Here is a 15,646-nt window from a genome sequence, read left to right as displayed (position 1 = left end):
CTATTGGAAAGTATACTATGGGACAGCATACAGGACTACTTGGAGAACTCCCATGCTATTAATAAGAACCAGCATGGTTTTGAGAGAAATAGGTCATGCCAAACTAATTTGATTAGCTTCTATGAGATACTAAGCGACATGTCAACCAGGGTAACGCAATAGATGTGGTTTATCAGGATTTTGCAAAAGCTTTTGACACAGTACCTCACAGGAGGCTGATTTTCAAATTAAGGGAGCCCGGTATAGCAGACACTATCTGTACATGGGTGAGTAATTGATTTGATAACAGGGAACAGCGAGTGGTTATTAATGGGATGTTTACTACCTGGGCTAAAGTAATTAGTGGAATACCGCAGGGTTTTGTGCTGGGGCCACTATTATTTAATATGTTTATTCATGATTTAGAGGAAGGACTGGAAAGCAGAGTGTAAATTTTTGCAGACAATACTAAAATATATAAGGTAATCAAGTCTGATGTGGAGTCTCTACAGAGCGATTTATTTAAAATGGAAGTTTGGGCACTGAAATGGTGTATGAGGTTTAATGTGGAAAAATTTAAAGTAATGCATTTTGGGACTAGGAATGAACATGCAACCTACCAATTAAATGGGGAAAAAAGAGGGAAAACTTTATTAGTAAAGGATTTGGGGGTGTTCATTGATAGTAGATTTAGCGGCAACACACAATGTCAAAGTACAGCAACAAAGGCAAATAAGGGGTTAGCATGCATTAAAAGGGGAATTGAGACAAGGGATGAGAGCGTAATCCTGCCACTGTACAAATCATTGGTACAGCTGCATCTTGAGTATTGTGTACAGTTCTGGGCTCCACACTATAAAAGAGACATTAGAACTTGAAAAAGTTCAGAGACGAGCTACCAAATTGATTAAGGGGTTGGAGACACTGGACTATGAGGAGAGGCTTTCTAGGTTAGATATGTTTACACTAGAAATGAGACGACTAAGAGGAAATATGATTAATATTTACAAATATATAAAGGGGCAATATGCAGAGCTATCAGGTGAGTTGTTTACTAAGAGATCTCTACAGAAAACGCAAGGACCCGCTAAGGCTTGAGGAGAGGAAATTCCGTACTCAGCGCAGGAAGGGATTCTTCACTGTAAGGGCAATTCGAATATAGAATACACTGCCAGAGAAGGTTGTAATGGCGGACTCAGTCAATGCATTAAAAAATGGGTTCGACAAATTCCTAACGGTAGTAGATATATGAGGAGATAGCCTTTTAACCTAAATAGAATAGGGAATGCAATATAACTCAGGTTGAACTCGATGGACTACTAGTCTTTTTTTCAACCTCACCAACTATGTTACTATGATAATTGCTCTGCATCACACCCAAAGATACCGTCATTCTTTAATATCTAAAACATATTTTGAGGGGGAAAAAAAACACAAAAAAACAGAACTGTTATTTGATAAGATGTGATAAGCTTTTAGAAGCAGTATTCCATATCACTTCACAAACCCTGTTATGTGCAGTGCTACATGCTGGCTCTGTTGTTAAGCAAATTTGCTGATTAATAGTACAAGGAATTTAGATTTTAAACTGTGTTAAGTAGAAAATAGGTACATTTACACATGGATCTCTGTGTGAACAGTACAAAGTGTTCTTATCCCAAATAAAATTGCTATTTTATCTCCTTGGAATAGGGACAGATTGTCGTAGGTAAAGTGTTTTATAATGACTCATTTAAAACATATTTCAGAATAAAATCTAAACTAACACATGACCTTTTATGAAGAAAAGCATTTGTGTAAAATCCACAATACTAAGTAAGAGTCCATTCATGAGATTTTAATGAACATGGCAATGGCTTTACTACTGGTAAAGTAGGACATACTGTAGTTATAAATTGGCTGAAACAAGGTAGATGCAGTCTAAAGTATACTGCACAAAATGGTTCTGAAAATCCTTTCAGCTGCGCTACAATACACAATACCTAACAATAGAAGTACAGAGATACAGACACTTTAATTCCAAATGGTACTGTTTATAGAAGTTCCTTCACTTTCAGTGGCTTTAAGTACCTTTCTTTATCACCTGTTACTTCATAGAAGGATGGGAAAAAGGGATATGGCTGGGGGATCTAACTCTGCACCAGTCCAGTAATTTTTAATATATCGTTGAACAAACCCTGAATAATAACTGTAGACAAATTGTACCTATTCCAATTAATTCTTGGGGGTGCTACCAGAGACAAGATAGGCAACCACAAAAACCAGAAAGGAAAGAATGTCTCCTTGTTGGTGCACATTTGTCTCCTGTTATTTATCCTCCACTCCTGCAGAACTTATGGGTATAGGATGTGGCTGTGGACTGCTGTAGGGGCTTTACCTTCTTTTGGGAGGCAGGTAGAGAATGTTCTCCAGCTGCTCTAATTGTGAAGCAAACAAAATCATAGTGACCAGGCAGCATTCTCTACCTGCCTCCCTCCCCTTCATTACTGGCAGCTAGGTTGTGCAGTCTAGGACCCCCTTTCCCTAACTACCTGCCTCCCAGCCAACAGTAAGACCATGAATGGCAGCCAGCATTATGATTGGTGGATGACTGGAGCTATCACAATGAGGACAGCCATTCACTGTAAGGAAGCATGTGGAGAGAAGGCGTGGGACCGTAGTAGTGGTAAAGTCTGTTTTGTTTTTTGTATTTGAAGGAGGGGGAGAGTTATGTATTCCCATGAATGGGTGAGTAGGGGTCACAATGCATTGCTTTTCCCATGGCCTACAATGCTGTTAAGATGGCTCTGAGCGTCGTGTGTATTTTTTGCCAAAATTTCATCTTAGTCACTATGACTAGGATGCACCACGAGACTATGCTGATAAATTTGACAAGCAAGACTTGTATATCTGTGTGCAACATTTTCTGCATCTGCATACGAAGTGCTACAATCCAGCGGATGTGTTTTTTTTTTTGCATGCCACTTTCCATTGTGCTTCATATACAGACTCCTATACATATCAATTTAATCAGCATGGTCTCTTGGTGTGTCCTAGTCACACTGAGTTGTGATTAAGACACAATTTTGTAAATTTAAACCCCCCCAAAAAGATGCTCGACGTTAGAAGAGTAGCTGTTATCTCACACTAGCCATTTTGCCCTTGAGGCTAGATGTAGGAAAAATATTTTAGGGAATGAGAAATATCTGGGCGGTGCCCAATAGGATATCCTTAATTTAGCAGCATAGTAGAGAAGAGAGATTCACATCCAACCCCATAGTATAGCAGGAACATTAGAGGAATATCTCCATTTCTGGAGAGTATAGAGAATAGCTATAATGTGGGTTATAACCTGATAACATGTGCTGTGAATGACAGTCCTTTACTCTCCTCCTAAAAGGAGGGATATACAGTGTTCTGGCACTGTCCACATAATTGTATCAGCGTGAACTAATATAATAATCAACCTTTTACTAAAAATATATAATGTATAGCAAAATAAGGTCATATACAGTATATAAAGTTATTATATATACAGTATGTTGTAATTTTGCATGCCTGTTATCGAAGCTATTAGCAGTAACATTATAAATCAAGACAAAGACAGTGAATGTAATCTGTTTAATTCATTATCCCCAGTTTATTCTTAAGCAAATCTAATAGATACAATACATGCATTTTAAAGTTAAGAATGTATACAGTAGTAAGGTAGTTCCATGTTCAGAAACCATTTACCTCTTTTAGCTTAACATACATCTCGATCACCCCAACAGACACAAAACAAATAAAATAAAAACACACCTGGCAATTTGGGTGGAGGATAAGAAACTTCATTCACACATCAGTCATATAAGAGTGTTCAATCACAATGATATGTTTGTCTCTTGTTCGTAATTGGCCAATGGGAAAACCCCAGTTACATACAAGATCAAAATTTTATTCCGCTCAAAAAGCATATAACTGTAAACAATCATGTACCAAGTGTCCAAAAGTAGAGGCATAGACACAGAATGTGGCCATACAGTATGTACAGTAAGAATACACTGCTGTCCTACAACTTGTATATCTTTATTTTTATTTTATTTTTACTTTCGCTCCCTAATTTTATCCCCATTTCTCTACTTACAGGATAAATTTCATTTAGTATTAAATAAGAAGAGCCTTAAGAAAATCCTTATCTAATCTGTGCACTAGTAGTTCTGTCTTCCAGCTGCACAGGAAAGGGTAAAATAATGATTATGTATGTGCAAAAGATACAATCAATATAGGCAAATTATCTTATTTACCATCACCTAAACAAGCAAGTTCCAGTACAGAAAAGCACAAGCATAGGCCCACAAAAAGGTTAAGAGTATGGTGCTTTTATTTCTCTCCATAACTAAATAAATTGCATACTGTAATTAGGTGTTATTACCGGGATCCGGTCTGAAGATCGACAGTATCTAGGTCGACAATGTTTAGGTCGCCCACTATAGGTCGACAGTCACTAGGTCGACATGGATGGAAGGTCGACAGGGTTTCTAGGTCGACATATGCTAGGTCGACAGGTCTAAAGGTCGACATGAGTTTTTCACATTTTTTTTCTTTTTTTGATTTTTTTCATACTTAACGATCCACGTGGACTACGATTGGAACGGTAATCTGTGCCGAGCGAAGCGGTAGCAGAGCGAAGGCACCATGCCCGAAGCATGGCGAGCGAAGCGGTGCACTAATTTGGGATCCCGGTCACTCTACGAAGAAAACGACACCCCAAAAAATAATAATCCTCATGTCGACCTTTAGACCTGTCGACCTAGCACATGTCGACCTAGAAACCCTGTCGACCTTCCATCCATGTCGACCTATAGTGGTCGACCTAAACATTGTCGACCTAGATACTGTCGATTTGATGAACCACACCCGTTATTACCATACTGATTAGAACTGCAATTCACCTCTTTATCAAACCTGAACAGATTACTTTTACCAAAATCAGAGTCAATGTTAAAGAAAATAGGATTTTAAATACCTACCGGCAAATCCTTTTCTCGTAGTCCATAAGGGATATTGGGGACACATTACTACAATGGGGTATAGATGGGGTCCAAAGGAGCCAGTGCAGTTTACATTTTTTCAACTGGGTGTGCTGACTCCTCTCCTCTATGCCCCCTCCTACAGGCAGTTATAGGTAAAACAATGCCCGAAGGAGAAATTACATACTTGAGAGAGGGAACATAACAATGAGAAGTGTGGTGAGATTTATACACCAGCACACCATAACATAACTGGGCCAGCAACATAAACAGCAACAGCTGAACAGATAACACATAACAAAGAACCTGCAGAAAATCACTGCACGGAGGCGGGCGCCCAATATCCCTTATGGATTATGAGAAATCCTATTTTCTCTAGCATGCATAAGGGATATTGGGGACACATTAGTATGATGTGGATGTCCCGAAGCTTCCAGAACAAGCGGGAACATGCAGAGACATCTGCAGCACCGCCTGTGCAAACTGGGTATCCTCTTTGACCGGGGTATCACACTTGTAGAACTTCACAAAGGTGTTCTTCCCCGACCAGGTAGCAGCTTGGCATAGTTGCAAGGCCGAGACTCCACGGGCAGACGCCCAGGAAGAGCCCACTGATCTAGTAGAGTGGGCCTTTAGAGACTTAGGAACAGGTAAGGCTGCTGACACATAGGCCTGTTGGATAGTAAGCCAAATCCAATGAGCAATGGACTGCTTTGAAGCAGGGCAAACCTTCTTCTGCGCATCATAGAGCACGAACAAAGAATCCGTTTTTCTGATCCGAGATGTATGCTTGAATTAGATCTTCAAGGCACGCACAGCATCCAATGCCTCCAGAGGAGCAGAAGCGTCAGAACAGGACGGAACCACAATAGGTTGATTCAGATGAAACGCGGAGACAACCTTCGGCAGGAATTGCTGTCTAGTCTGGAGCTCTGCTGTGTCCTCGTAAAAGACCAAATACGGACTTTTACACGATAAGGCTCCCAATTCCGAGACACGTGTAGCAGAAGCCTGGGCCAGTAACATCACCGTCTTCCACGTGAGGTACTTGTCTTCTACCGTCATCAGGGGTTCAAACCAGGAGGACTTTAGAAACCATAATACCACATCCAAATCCCAAGGTGCCGTAGGCGGCCCAAACGGAGGTTGGATGTGAAGTACCCCTTGCAAAAAGGTCTGAACTTCAGGCAGTATAGCCAACTTCTTTTGGAAGAAGATTGAAAGAGCCGAAATCTGAACCTTAATTGATCCCAGATGTAAGCCTTGATCCACTCCAGCCTGCAGGAAACAAAGAAATCTTCCCAAGTGAAATTCAGCATTCCTTGCACCAGGAGACATATCTCTGCCAGATATTAGGATAGTGTTTTGATGTCACAGGTTTTCTGGCTTGCACTATAGTGGCAAACTCCTTTTTGGAAAGTTCCTTGTGAGCTAGGATGTTCCACTCAACTTCCATGTCATCAAACAAAGCCACCGTAAGTCCGGGTAGACGAACGGTCCTTGTTGAAGAAGATCTCTTCTGAGTGGTAGAGGCCAAGGGTCTTCGACTGATATGTCCAGAAGATCCGCGTACCATGCTCTCCGGGAGCCAATCCGGGGCAAGCAGAACTGCTTGTTCTCCTTGATGCCGAATCCTCTTGAGCACCTTTGGGATTAACGGAATCAGAGGAAATATGTAGACCAGCTGGTAAGGAAAATGCGATGTAAGTTCATCCACTGTGCACGCCTGAGGGTTTCTGGTTCACGAGCAATAGGAGCGAAGATTCTTGTTGAGACGAGATGCCATCATGTCGATCTGGGGGCAACCCCACCCGTCGATGATCTGTTGAAACACTTGAGGATGTAGGCCCCACTCCCCTGGGTGGAGATCGTGGTGACTCAGGAAGTGCTCTTCCCCCGGAATGAATTGCGGACAGTGCTATTGCATTTCTTTCCGCCCAAAGGAGTATTCTTGATAGTTCTCGCATTCAGGCCCCGCTTTTTGTCCCTCCTTGTCGATTGATGTACGCCACAGCTGTTGCATTGTCCAACTGTACATGGACTGTCTGATCCTGGAGCAGAAGGGAGGCCTGAATGAGAGCATTGTAGATAGCCCAAAGCTCCAGGATGTTGATCGGAAGTAGGGCCTCTTGGGCAGACCACCTGCCCTGGAACTGCACCCCTTGGGTGACAGCCCCCCAGCCTCTCAGACTCGCATCCGTCGTGAGGAGAATCCAATCCTGAGAATCCTGAAGCGTCGACCTTCCTGGAGATTGGAAGACTGCAGCCACCACAGGAGTGAAATCCTGGCCCGGGGTGATAGTTGAATCATCCGGTGCATCTGAAGATGGGAACCGGACCACTTGTTCAGGATGTCCAGTTGAAAGGGTCTGGCATGGAACCGTCCATACTGAATGGCCTCGTACAAGGCTACCATCTTTCCCAACAATCTTATGCAAAGATGAATGGAAACTCAAGTCGGTCGGAGAACCATGCGAACCATTTCCTGGAGAGTTCTCACTTTGTCCTCTGGGAGGAACACTTTCTGCCCTACAGTATCCAGTAGCATTCTCAGAAACAGGAGCCACTGAGATGGCTCCAGGTGGGAATTCTGTAGATTGAGGATCCACCTGTGGTGTGACAGAAGTTGGATAGTGCGATCTATATGGAGCAGTAGGAGCTCCCTGGAACTTGCTTTTATCAGGAGATCGTCCAGGTACAGGACCACGTTGACCCCCTGTGCTGGAACATAATTTCCGCCATCACCTTCGTGAACACCCTCGGGGCTGTAGACAGGCCAAAGGGTAACACCTGGAACTGGTAGTGATCGTTCAGCAGGGCGAACCGCAGATAGGCCTGATGAGGCCAAATTGGGATGCAGGTAGGCGTCCTTGATATCCAGGGACACTAGGAATTCCTGATGTTCCAGGCCTGCAATCACTGCTCGCAAAGATTCCATCTTGAATTTGAAAACCTTTAGGTAAAGATTCAAGTACTTCAGATTCAAAATTGGCCTCACAGACCAGTCTGGTTTTGGCACAAGGAACAGACTGGAGTAGTAACTTTGTCCTTGCTGTTGCAGGGGTACTGGAATAACTTGGGACTGGACCAACTTTGTGATGGCCTGTAGAAGCGTTACACGCATATTTTCCAAAGCTGGTAAGCTTTATTTGAAAAACCGTTGGGGAGGAACACTGTCGAACTCCAGCTTGCAACCCTGAGAAATTAGGTCCCTTACCCAGGCCGTCCTGGCAGGAACTGTCCCAGATGTGGCTGAAGTGACGTAACCGGGCTCCCACCTTGAGATCCTCCCGGGGTGGGCGGGCACCGTCATGCTGAAGTCTTTGCGGAAGCTGAACTGGTGCTCTGTTCTTGAGAGCCGGCAATGGCTGGTTTCTTCGGTTTACCCCAGGTGCCTCTAGCTGCATTTGATGTACCTCTGGCCCTAGATCAAAATCGGGTCACCTGTAAAGGGAATAGATTCCACATTGCGTTTGGAGTCAGCATCTGCAACCCACTGACGCAACCATATGGCTCTGCGTGCAGACACAGCCATAGCAGTGGTCCTCGCATTAATATTGCTAATCTATTTTAGGGAGTCACAGAGGACTCTTGCCATGTCCTGAATGTGTTTTAGGAATGTCACCGTAGTAACCAGGGTCATGTCACCCAAGAGACCTCCTGAATTTAAGTAGCCCAAGAGTGAATTGCATGTGTCATACAGCAACCTGCAATGACCGTTCTTTGAGATACACCTGCAGCAATGTAGATAGATTTCAGGGTGGCCTCAATTTTTCTATCCCCTGGGTCCTTTACCATAAAGGAGCCCGGAGCCGGGAGTATCGCCTTCTTAGAGAGGTAAGAGACCGAGACGACTACTGCCGGATATTCTTCCCAGAACTTTCTGCGCTATGGGGCAAAGGGGAATGTATGCAAAAACCGTTTTGACGCCTGATATTTCTTATCTGGATTCTTCCAGGCTAGCTTAAATAAATCATCTAATTCTTTAGAATCAGGAAATGTGAGTCAGTTTGTCTTGAGGGAAGAAAAACGACTGCTGATTTGCAGCATCCACTAGGGGGAGCTTTAGCACATCCCTTAAAGCTAAAATGAAGGGTTCAATACCCTGTGTAGGAGTGGAATCTCCACCTAGGGGATCCACACCATCCCCATCATCATGTATATCATCATCAGAATCTGATAGAAGTGCAGGTAAAGCACGTTTTTGTGGACCTGCATTAGAGAGGGGGGGATGGGGAACATCAGCCCTGGCAGCTAGATCTGCTACTGCTTGTTGCAGTTCTTGTGCTTTGTGGGCATTTGCAGTGGGCTGAGATGACATATCAGACATCATAGTTTTGATTGCACCCAGCCAGGAAGGCTCATGACCCTCCCCCACATTCTCCTCAGCATTTTGTGAGGATTGACTACACTGCTCACATGAAATGGAACCAGATGAGAGTGGGGAAAATCTGGTGTTACAGACACTGCATAACTTGTGTTTTACCATGGTGAAAAGTAACACACAATACACATACAACACAGACAGTTACAATGCAAGCCTGCCCCACTGCATGTGAGATGAGACACAAATGAAGAGAAGGCACCAGCACACCCACGCCAGAGAGCCCCAGTGAGGCTGTCAGCGTTTAGTTCAGTGAAACACTGTTTGTTTTGAAACCCAATTTTCCCTTAGGAATGTGTAATGTGCACAATTTCAGCGGCTCTCCCCCAAACTACACCCTGTAACAGTGATCCAGCGTGTGTCAGCATCTGGAGGAGCTGTGTGAGGCTGCTGCTGCTGTATCTGCCAAAATGCTGCTGAGACTGCTCTGATGTAGCTCCGCCCCCCTAATGGCGCCAGAGCTACTGAAGATTTTATACTGGCAATGTCTCCAAACATGCTTAAAACTTCACACAAATGCTCAGTTAAGCCCACCGCTAGCCAGTTTACACAGGGGCAATAGCGGATCCCCCCCAGGAGGGACCAGTATGCCTCACCTGTGTGATAGCCGCACCATGAACCGGGGGACCCCCCTAGTGGGGCCCCCGGTGTGTGCTCATCAATGAAGTTCACCTTCAGGCATGTGTTAGGGGTGTGCGGCGTGCTGCAGTTGTGACAGCCAAGGCACAGTGCCCCGCTGAACAAACCACCCCTCAGGACGGTGGTCCTGCAGCGGGGAAGTGGCTCTGCACCTCGCGAGGCCGGTGACCGTCCCTCCCCCTAACTCCCACGGCGCAGGTATGCTGTTGACCAGACAGTATACAGAAATAAATAAAAATTTAAAAGAAATTGAAAAAAAAAAAAAACTCTACAGCTAGCAGAGTGTGCGTCTTCTCCTGAGAGGCACTTTTTTCTAAACTGCCTTTAGGAGGGGGCATAGATGGGAGGAGCCAGCACACCCAGTGGAAGAAATTTAAAGTGCACTGGATCCTTTGGACCCCGTCTATACCCACTGTACTAATGTGTCCCCAATATCCCTTGTGGATGCTAGAGAAAACATAGGTGGGTACAAAGAAAGACCATTTAAAAAGATAAATATTATTCAAACTTTACTAAGGCCCTGGGTATAACTAGGCGTATCGGGAATCCAAGATCATCATAATATGGTACTGTATATACTGTAAACTAACCATTTAGGAGGGAGAAATACTGTCCTTAACAGCTGTACAGTTTTCCTTAATGGATTATGCCCATCCACGGCTGCTGCTGTATATCGTTCGGTGTATGAAAAATATTACAGATGTATATAACATGTTCTATATACCAGTATCACACGGTGCACCCAGATGTCAACATAAATGGTGTTTTAAAAGTGAGGCATACATTATGCATCGTAGTGTTTAGGTGGGAACTCATTGCAACCATGAAGAATTACTTTGACTTCTTATTGTGATAAATCAGATTTCATGCTACAACAGATCAGAAAATGAACATTTATTTTGCAGAGATTATAAAGAAACATAAACCACACATGTAAACATAGCAAGGACTTTTTAATGTATCGCCTCCTCAAATGATATCTGGGATGATCAAAAAATAACAAATGCTATTGGAGGATTGAGTGTTATATCTTCATCTTTGTGTTTGACCACAAGAAGGGCATTTTCTACATGTGGAATCACTGAAAAGAGTTGTGTTTTTGAAGCCCAAGAAGAGAACCAGTGGTTGCATCATTCTCTGCCAGTAGTGAGCAACTTCAAGGCTTTCTGGAGGTTCTGCACTGCAGTGTTCACATCCTCATACTGTAACGCACTACCAGCGTATTTGCAGTATTTCTGTGCCTTGGCAAAATCTTCAGGTGTCAAATTAGCCTCACCTGTGGACAGAGAGAGAACATGAAAATACTTTTTTATTATTTGTAAAATAATTTTGCAGCCATCATGTCAATTTTTGGGGCCATTAGAAATGCACAGGGCAGCCTTCTGCGCCAGGAACCCATAACTGGGATTTTAATATACAGGCCAGTACTAAAACATACTCTACATCATCTGACAGATTTGCATCAGTTAAGGTGGGTACACACTGGTAGATATATCTGACTATCAATTGATCGGCAGATATATCTATGGACGGATCGGGCAGTGTGTTGAGCATACCCACTGCCCGTTCCATCGGGGACTGACGTCATGAACTGGGCGGGCATGTACACACGCCCGCCCAGTTCAGCTGTCAATCACCGCCGGCCGCCACTATATCGGTAGATATACTGGCCGTCGGCTGTGCTGCGGGGCCGACGTGATACGTCTGTGAACTACGGAGTTCACAGACATATCGGCCGTACACACTGGCCGACGGACCCGCGATATTCTATTGAACGGCCGATATATCGACCAGTGTGTACCCACCATTAGTTTCATACCATGGGATAAAATTGACAACAGGATACACAAGTACAGACTGCTACACATAGGTATGTAATTACAGTGTGTAGTTAGTATCCAGTTGAAGAGTAGACACACAGGAGAGGGCCCTGCTCATACAAATTTACAATAAATGGTGAATAGAGGTGGACACAATGGGAGAAGAGGACAGAAAGTGCAGAGTTAGGTAGATAGGTTTTTCTGTTGAGCGCAGAGTCCGAGGGTTGCTGTGTTGTGCGTGCAATATAATGATGTCGCATGTGCATGTAACGTCACACGCACCGAGAGAGGGAGAGAAGTCAGAAGTGGGAGTCAGGCAGCAGGGAGTGAACCCACGCAAACCTAAAATAAAAGAAGGTGGTGTTGTTGGCAGTGGTGCACTTAAATAAAAGAAAGGGGGGGGGGGGTGGAGTGTGATATAGATAAGTGAATACACAAAATGGAAGCTGGATGTCAATTTTGTCTATTGCTTAAAAGAAACTGTTGCTTTAAATGTGATTCTTATATGTTTGCAGAAACTTTGATTTTAGTAGCAATTAAGGAAGTTAGTCTAGCTTTACAGTATTTCATAGACTGTGGTTAGCTAGTATCCTATAGAAAAGGGAAGTCGAAAGTATGTTGAAGGTAAAAGTATATTTTTAATGTAACAGTCATAATCACAAGATGCTGAGCTAATTACTTGGAAATCCCCCATAAGGGGAGTTTATAAATTATAATATATTCTGATATTTGAAATGTAATTGGTCTATGTATATGATTGGCTTGTTAATTTGATTAGATCATGTAATGCTATGATGAAAGTATATAAGATGAAATCAACGTGTCAATGTGCAGTTCATGATATTCTTTTATCGTGAGCCCTGTGAACTTCACAATGCAATAAATCTACCAAAGAGACTTCATTGTTCTTCAATTATTTTACATGACCATATCATTTTGGAGGTCTGTGCCACCGAGATCAACCCAACATTGACACACGAAGAAGGAAGGTGGGCTGGAGCCGGGACACCTGGATCAACTGTGGCCATAGGTAAGAGCTGTTATCTTACTTCTGCTACATGTGTCCCTGCCTCGGTCTGCTGACTTTGTGTGTTATTGTTGGCTTGTAACTCCTTGAAGTCTTTTTGGAGATTGTGAGTATGGAACCAAAATGATTTTAACTGCATTTTATTACCAGATGCAGTGATTAGTATGGAGTGTTAAGATTGTAATTTCTGTCATTATCATATTTAATGATTTTATGGGATCTTTTGCCTGCCATATCTTGCTAAATTAAGCGTGAAGTCTGTGAGTGATTATGAGTGTGATTGGCCGAGGCTTTACGCCGGCAGATTCTGGACAGGGCCCAGGTAGGAGAGAGGCTCCGGTTAAACTCTCCTATACTGGATAGTATCAGGGATACTCACCCACTGTGAAAAGCACCTTGTACACAAGCCAAGCTTAGCAGAGTGTGGAACACGTGTGCCTGTTCAGAGCCGTGGCACCTGACGAGGTGGTGAGGTTTCCTAAGTGGAGTAATATCTCTATAAACAAGGGGAGCGTCCCTGTTTACCATTGTATTGGACATTGAGGCTGGACTTTAAAATAAAGATTAGCCATTACAATGGGTCAAGAGATGTCCACACCGAAGGGCTCTTCTATGTTAGAGATCCCGCACGGCAGTCCAGCAAGTGTGATGTATCAAAAACATGGAAGTGTGGCTGTGAAATTTCTCAGGAAATGGCATACAAAACTACCTGAAATACCTGTGATAGGAACCTTTGATATTCAGAAATGGACAGAATTATGGAGGCATTGAAGATATATTTAAGGAGGATGTGCTTCAGCCCATGTTATCTGGAGCTTTCGTGGAAGGTCTTAAGCCTCAGGTAAAAACCCGCTTGACCATCAATGATCCTCTATGGCGCAGAAAGGGTCCAGAAGATCTGGTCACTCTTGCAATATACCATGAGGACAATTTGGTGGTCAAGAAATTGAACACAGAAACCAAGCTTATGAACCTACAGGTCAAAGCTGCACAAGCCACCTGTGACCTAGCTAATAGACCAATTGATTATAGTATGGGTGCCAGGCGATCATCAGACAGATCGCAACTTACTTGTTACAATTGTCAGAGGAAAGGACACTTTGCAAGGGACTGCAGACGCCCTAAAAAACCAAGGCAGTCCCAGGCAAAGAAGGGCACCACAGAAAGTGATGAGGATTTACAATGACAGGATACCGAAGCCCCCGTGAAGACCATGACTGTAATATCTTGTAACTCTCAAGAACCTACCATTAATTTAAAAATTGGAGATTCTAAACATTCTTTTCTGATTGACACGGGTGCTGCACGATCCCTGATAGCGGACAAGGTCACTTTGCCTACCACAGGCCTTTGTTGTCTTGGGTACACTTTGCACTTTGGTCTTATCGCATATCAAAAATTGGTTGACCATTAATGATCTACTGTGGCGCACACAAGTCCCAGAGGATTTAACAACCTTAGCAGTACACCATAAAAATAAGTTGGTGTTCAATAAAGTTAAAAACAAGTTAAAGTTGCTGAAGTCACTGGTAATATGGCTGGGTGGGCAACAGAAAGGTACCACCCCTAGACATAGACCGTTTCAGCGTGAAACAGGCAGGTGTCCAGTCTGATCAACTGGATACTTGCGCTGTCGAGCTGAAATTGTTTGTTAATTCTGTAGAAACCAACTGCAGATAATACGTTGTTAATTTAACCTGCAGACCGTGCTGGGCAATACAGTTCCAGAAAACAATAAAATATATTAGTTTTTAATTAAGGCATATAATGTAATTTCACCTCATATTGTATAGCAAACCATGCTAACAAAAATCCCTGCAAAGCAAAATAATAATAATAGCAGCTCTACTAACTTGTCAAAAAACTCGGCATAACACTGTGGCACGCTTACCAAAATGGGAACTGGTCCTCATTATTTCTACCACCATTAGCCTGGTCAAATGTAATATTTTGAACTCTGCTACTTTACAAATGGTTAATGAAACTGATGGGTTTCAGAGAGAGGAATGGGGGGAGGAAAGTGTAACCCCTCGTGCTTGCTTAACATACCCTGACTAAGCTGATAATAACTGCCAAGGTAGCAGCACGAAAATAAATTGTAATAAAAATGTTTACATGTTTACTAAAGATATATGTATACTAAATGAACAAACATTAATCAAAATGCAAAAAGCTTGTTATTTACAGGAAAGGACTAAAGAGGGAAAATGCAATGAAGGCTTGTGGCACAGCTCTGAAGGTAAAACTGTTGCCCCAAAATCACTCTTGCCAGCATTGGCACAGATGTCCCATGGACTGACCCATGCAGGTAAGATGGCCATAATTAGTCTGATTCAGACTTACTGGAATGCACCTTGTTTTGCATCAGTTGCAACCAAATACTGTGCTTCTTGCATCATCTTGCAGAGAAATGCTGGAAGAACAGTTAAGACTATACCTTCACATCTTCCCCAGACAACTGGTCCTTTCCAAGTTATACAAATTGATGTCATTCAGCTTCCAAAGGTTAGGATGTTTTAGCATATATTGGTTTGTGTAGACAGGTTCAGTGGCTAGGTAGAGCATCAAGTCCAGCACAGAAATTGGTACAGGAATTTATAGGTATACCATATGTGATATGGTATAGCATATGTGATATCATCTAACCAAGGCATACATTTTATGGGACTAGTGTTTAAAAAGATGTGCCAACCAGCAGCAAAATTGAACATTGCAACGGGACTATTAAAAATAAGCTGGCCAAAATATGTAAAGAAACCAGCTTGCAGTGGCCAGAAGCTTTGCCATTAGTGTTGCACTCGATCAG

The 15,646-nt window shown here is 43.0% G+C and overlaps 1 protein-coding gene across 2 annotated transcripts in view; it reads right to left on the bottom strand.

Annotated features, from left to right (window-relative positions):
- Positions 1 to 10,872: 10,872 nt before the first annotated feature.
- VTA1 (vesicle trafficking 1) overlaps positions 10,873 to 15,646 on the bottom strand; it is a 568,530-nt gene continuing 563,756 nt past the window's right edge. For both annotated transcript variants that reach the window (XM_063917835.1, XM_063917834.1), the window contains one exon: positions 10,873 to 11,269. In XM_063917835.1, the coding sequence (XP_063773905.1) occupies positions 11,124 to 11,269 (146 nt within the window). In that variant the 3' untranslated portion in view covers positions 10,873 to 11,123. The remainder of the gene's footprint in view (positions 11,270 to 15,646) is intronic.

Source organism: Pseudophryne corroboree, chromosome 4 (genome assembly GCF_028390025.1).
Source record: "Pseudophryne corroboree isolate aPseCor3 chromosome 4, aPseCor3.hap2, whole genome shotgun sequence".
Classification (NCBI taxonomy): domain Eukaryota; kingdom Metazoa; phylum Chordata; class Amphibia; order Anura; family Myobatrachidae; genus Pseudophryne; species Pseudophryne corroboree.
This window is presented reverse-complemented; position numbering and strand designations above follow the sequence as displayed.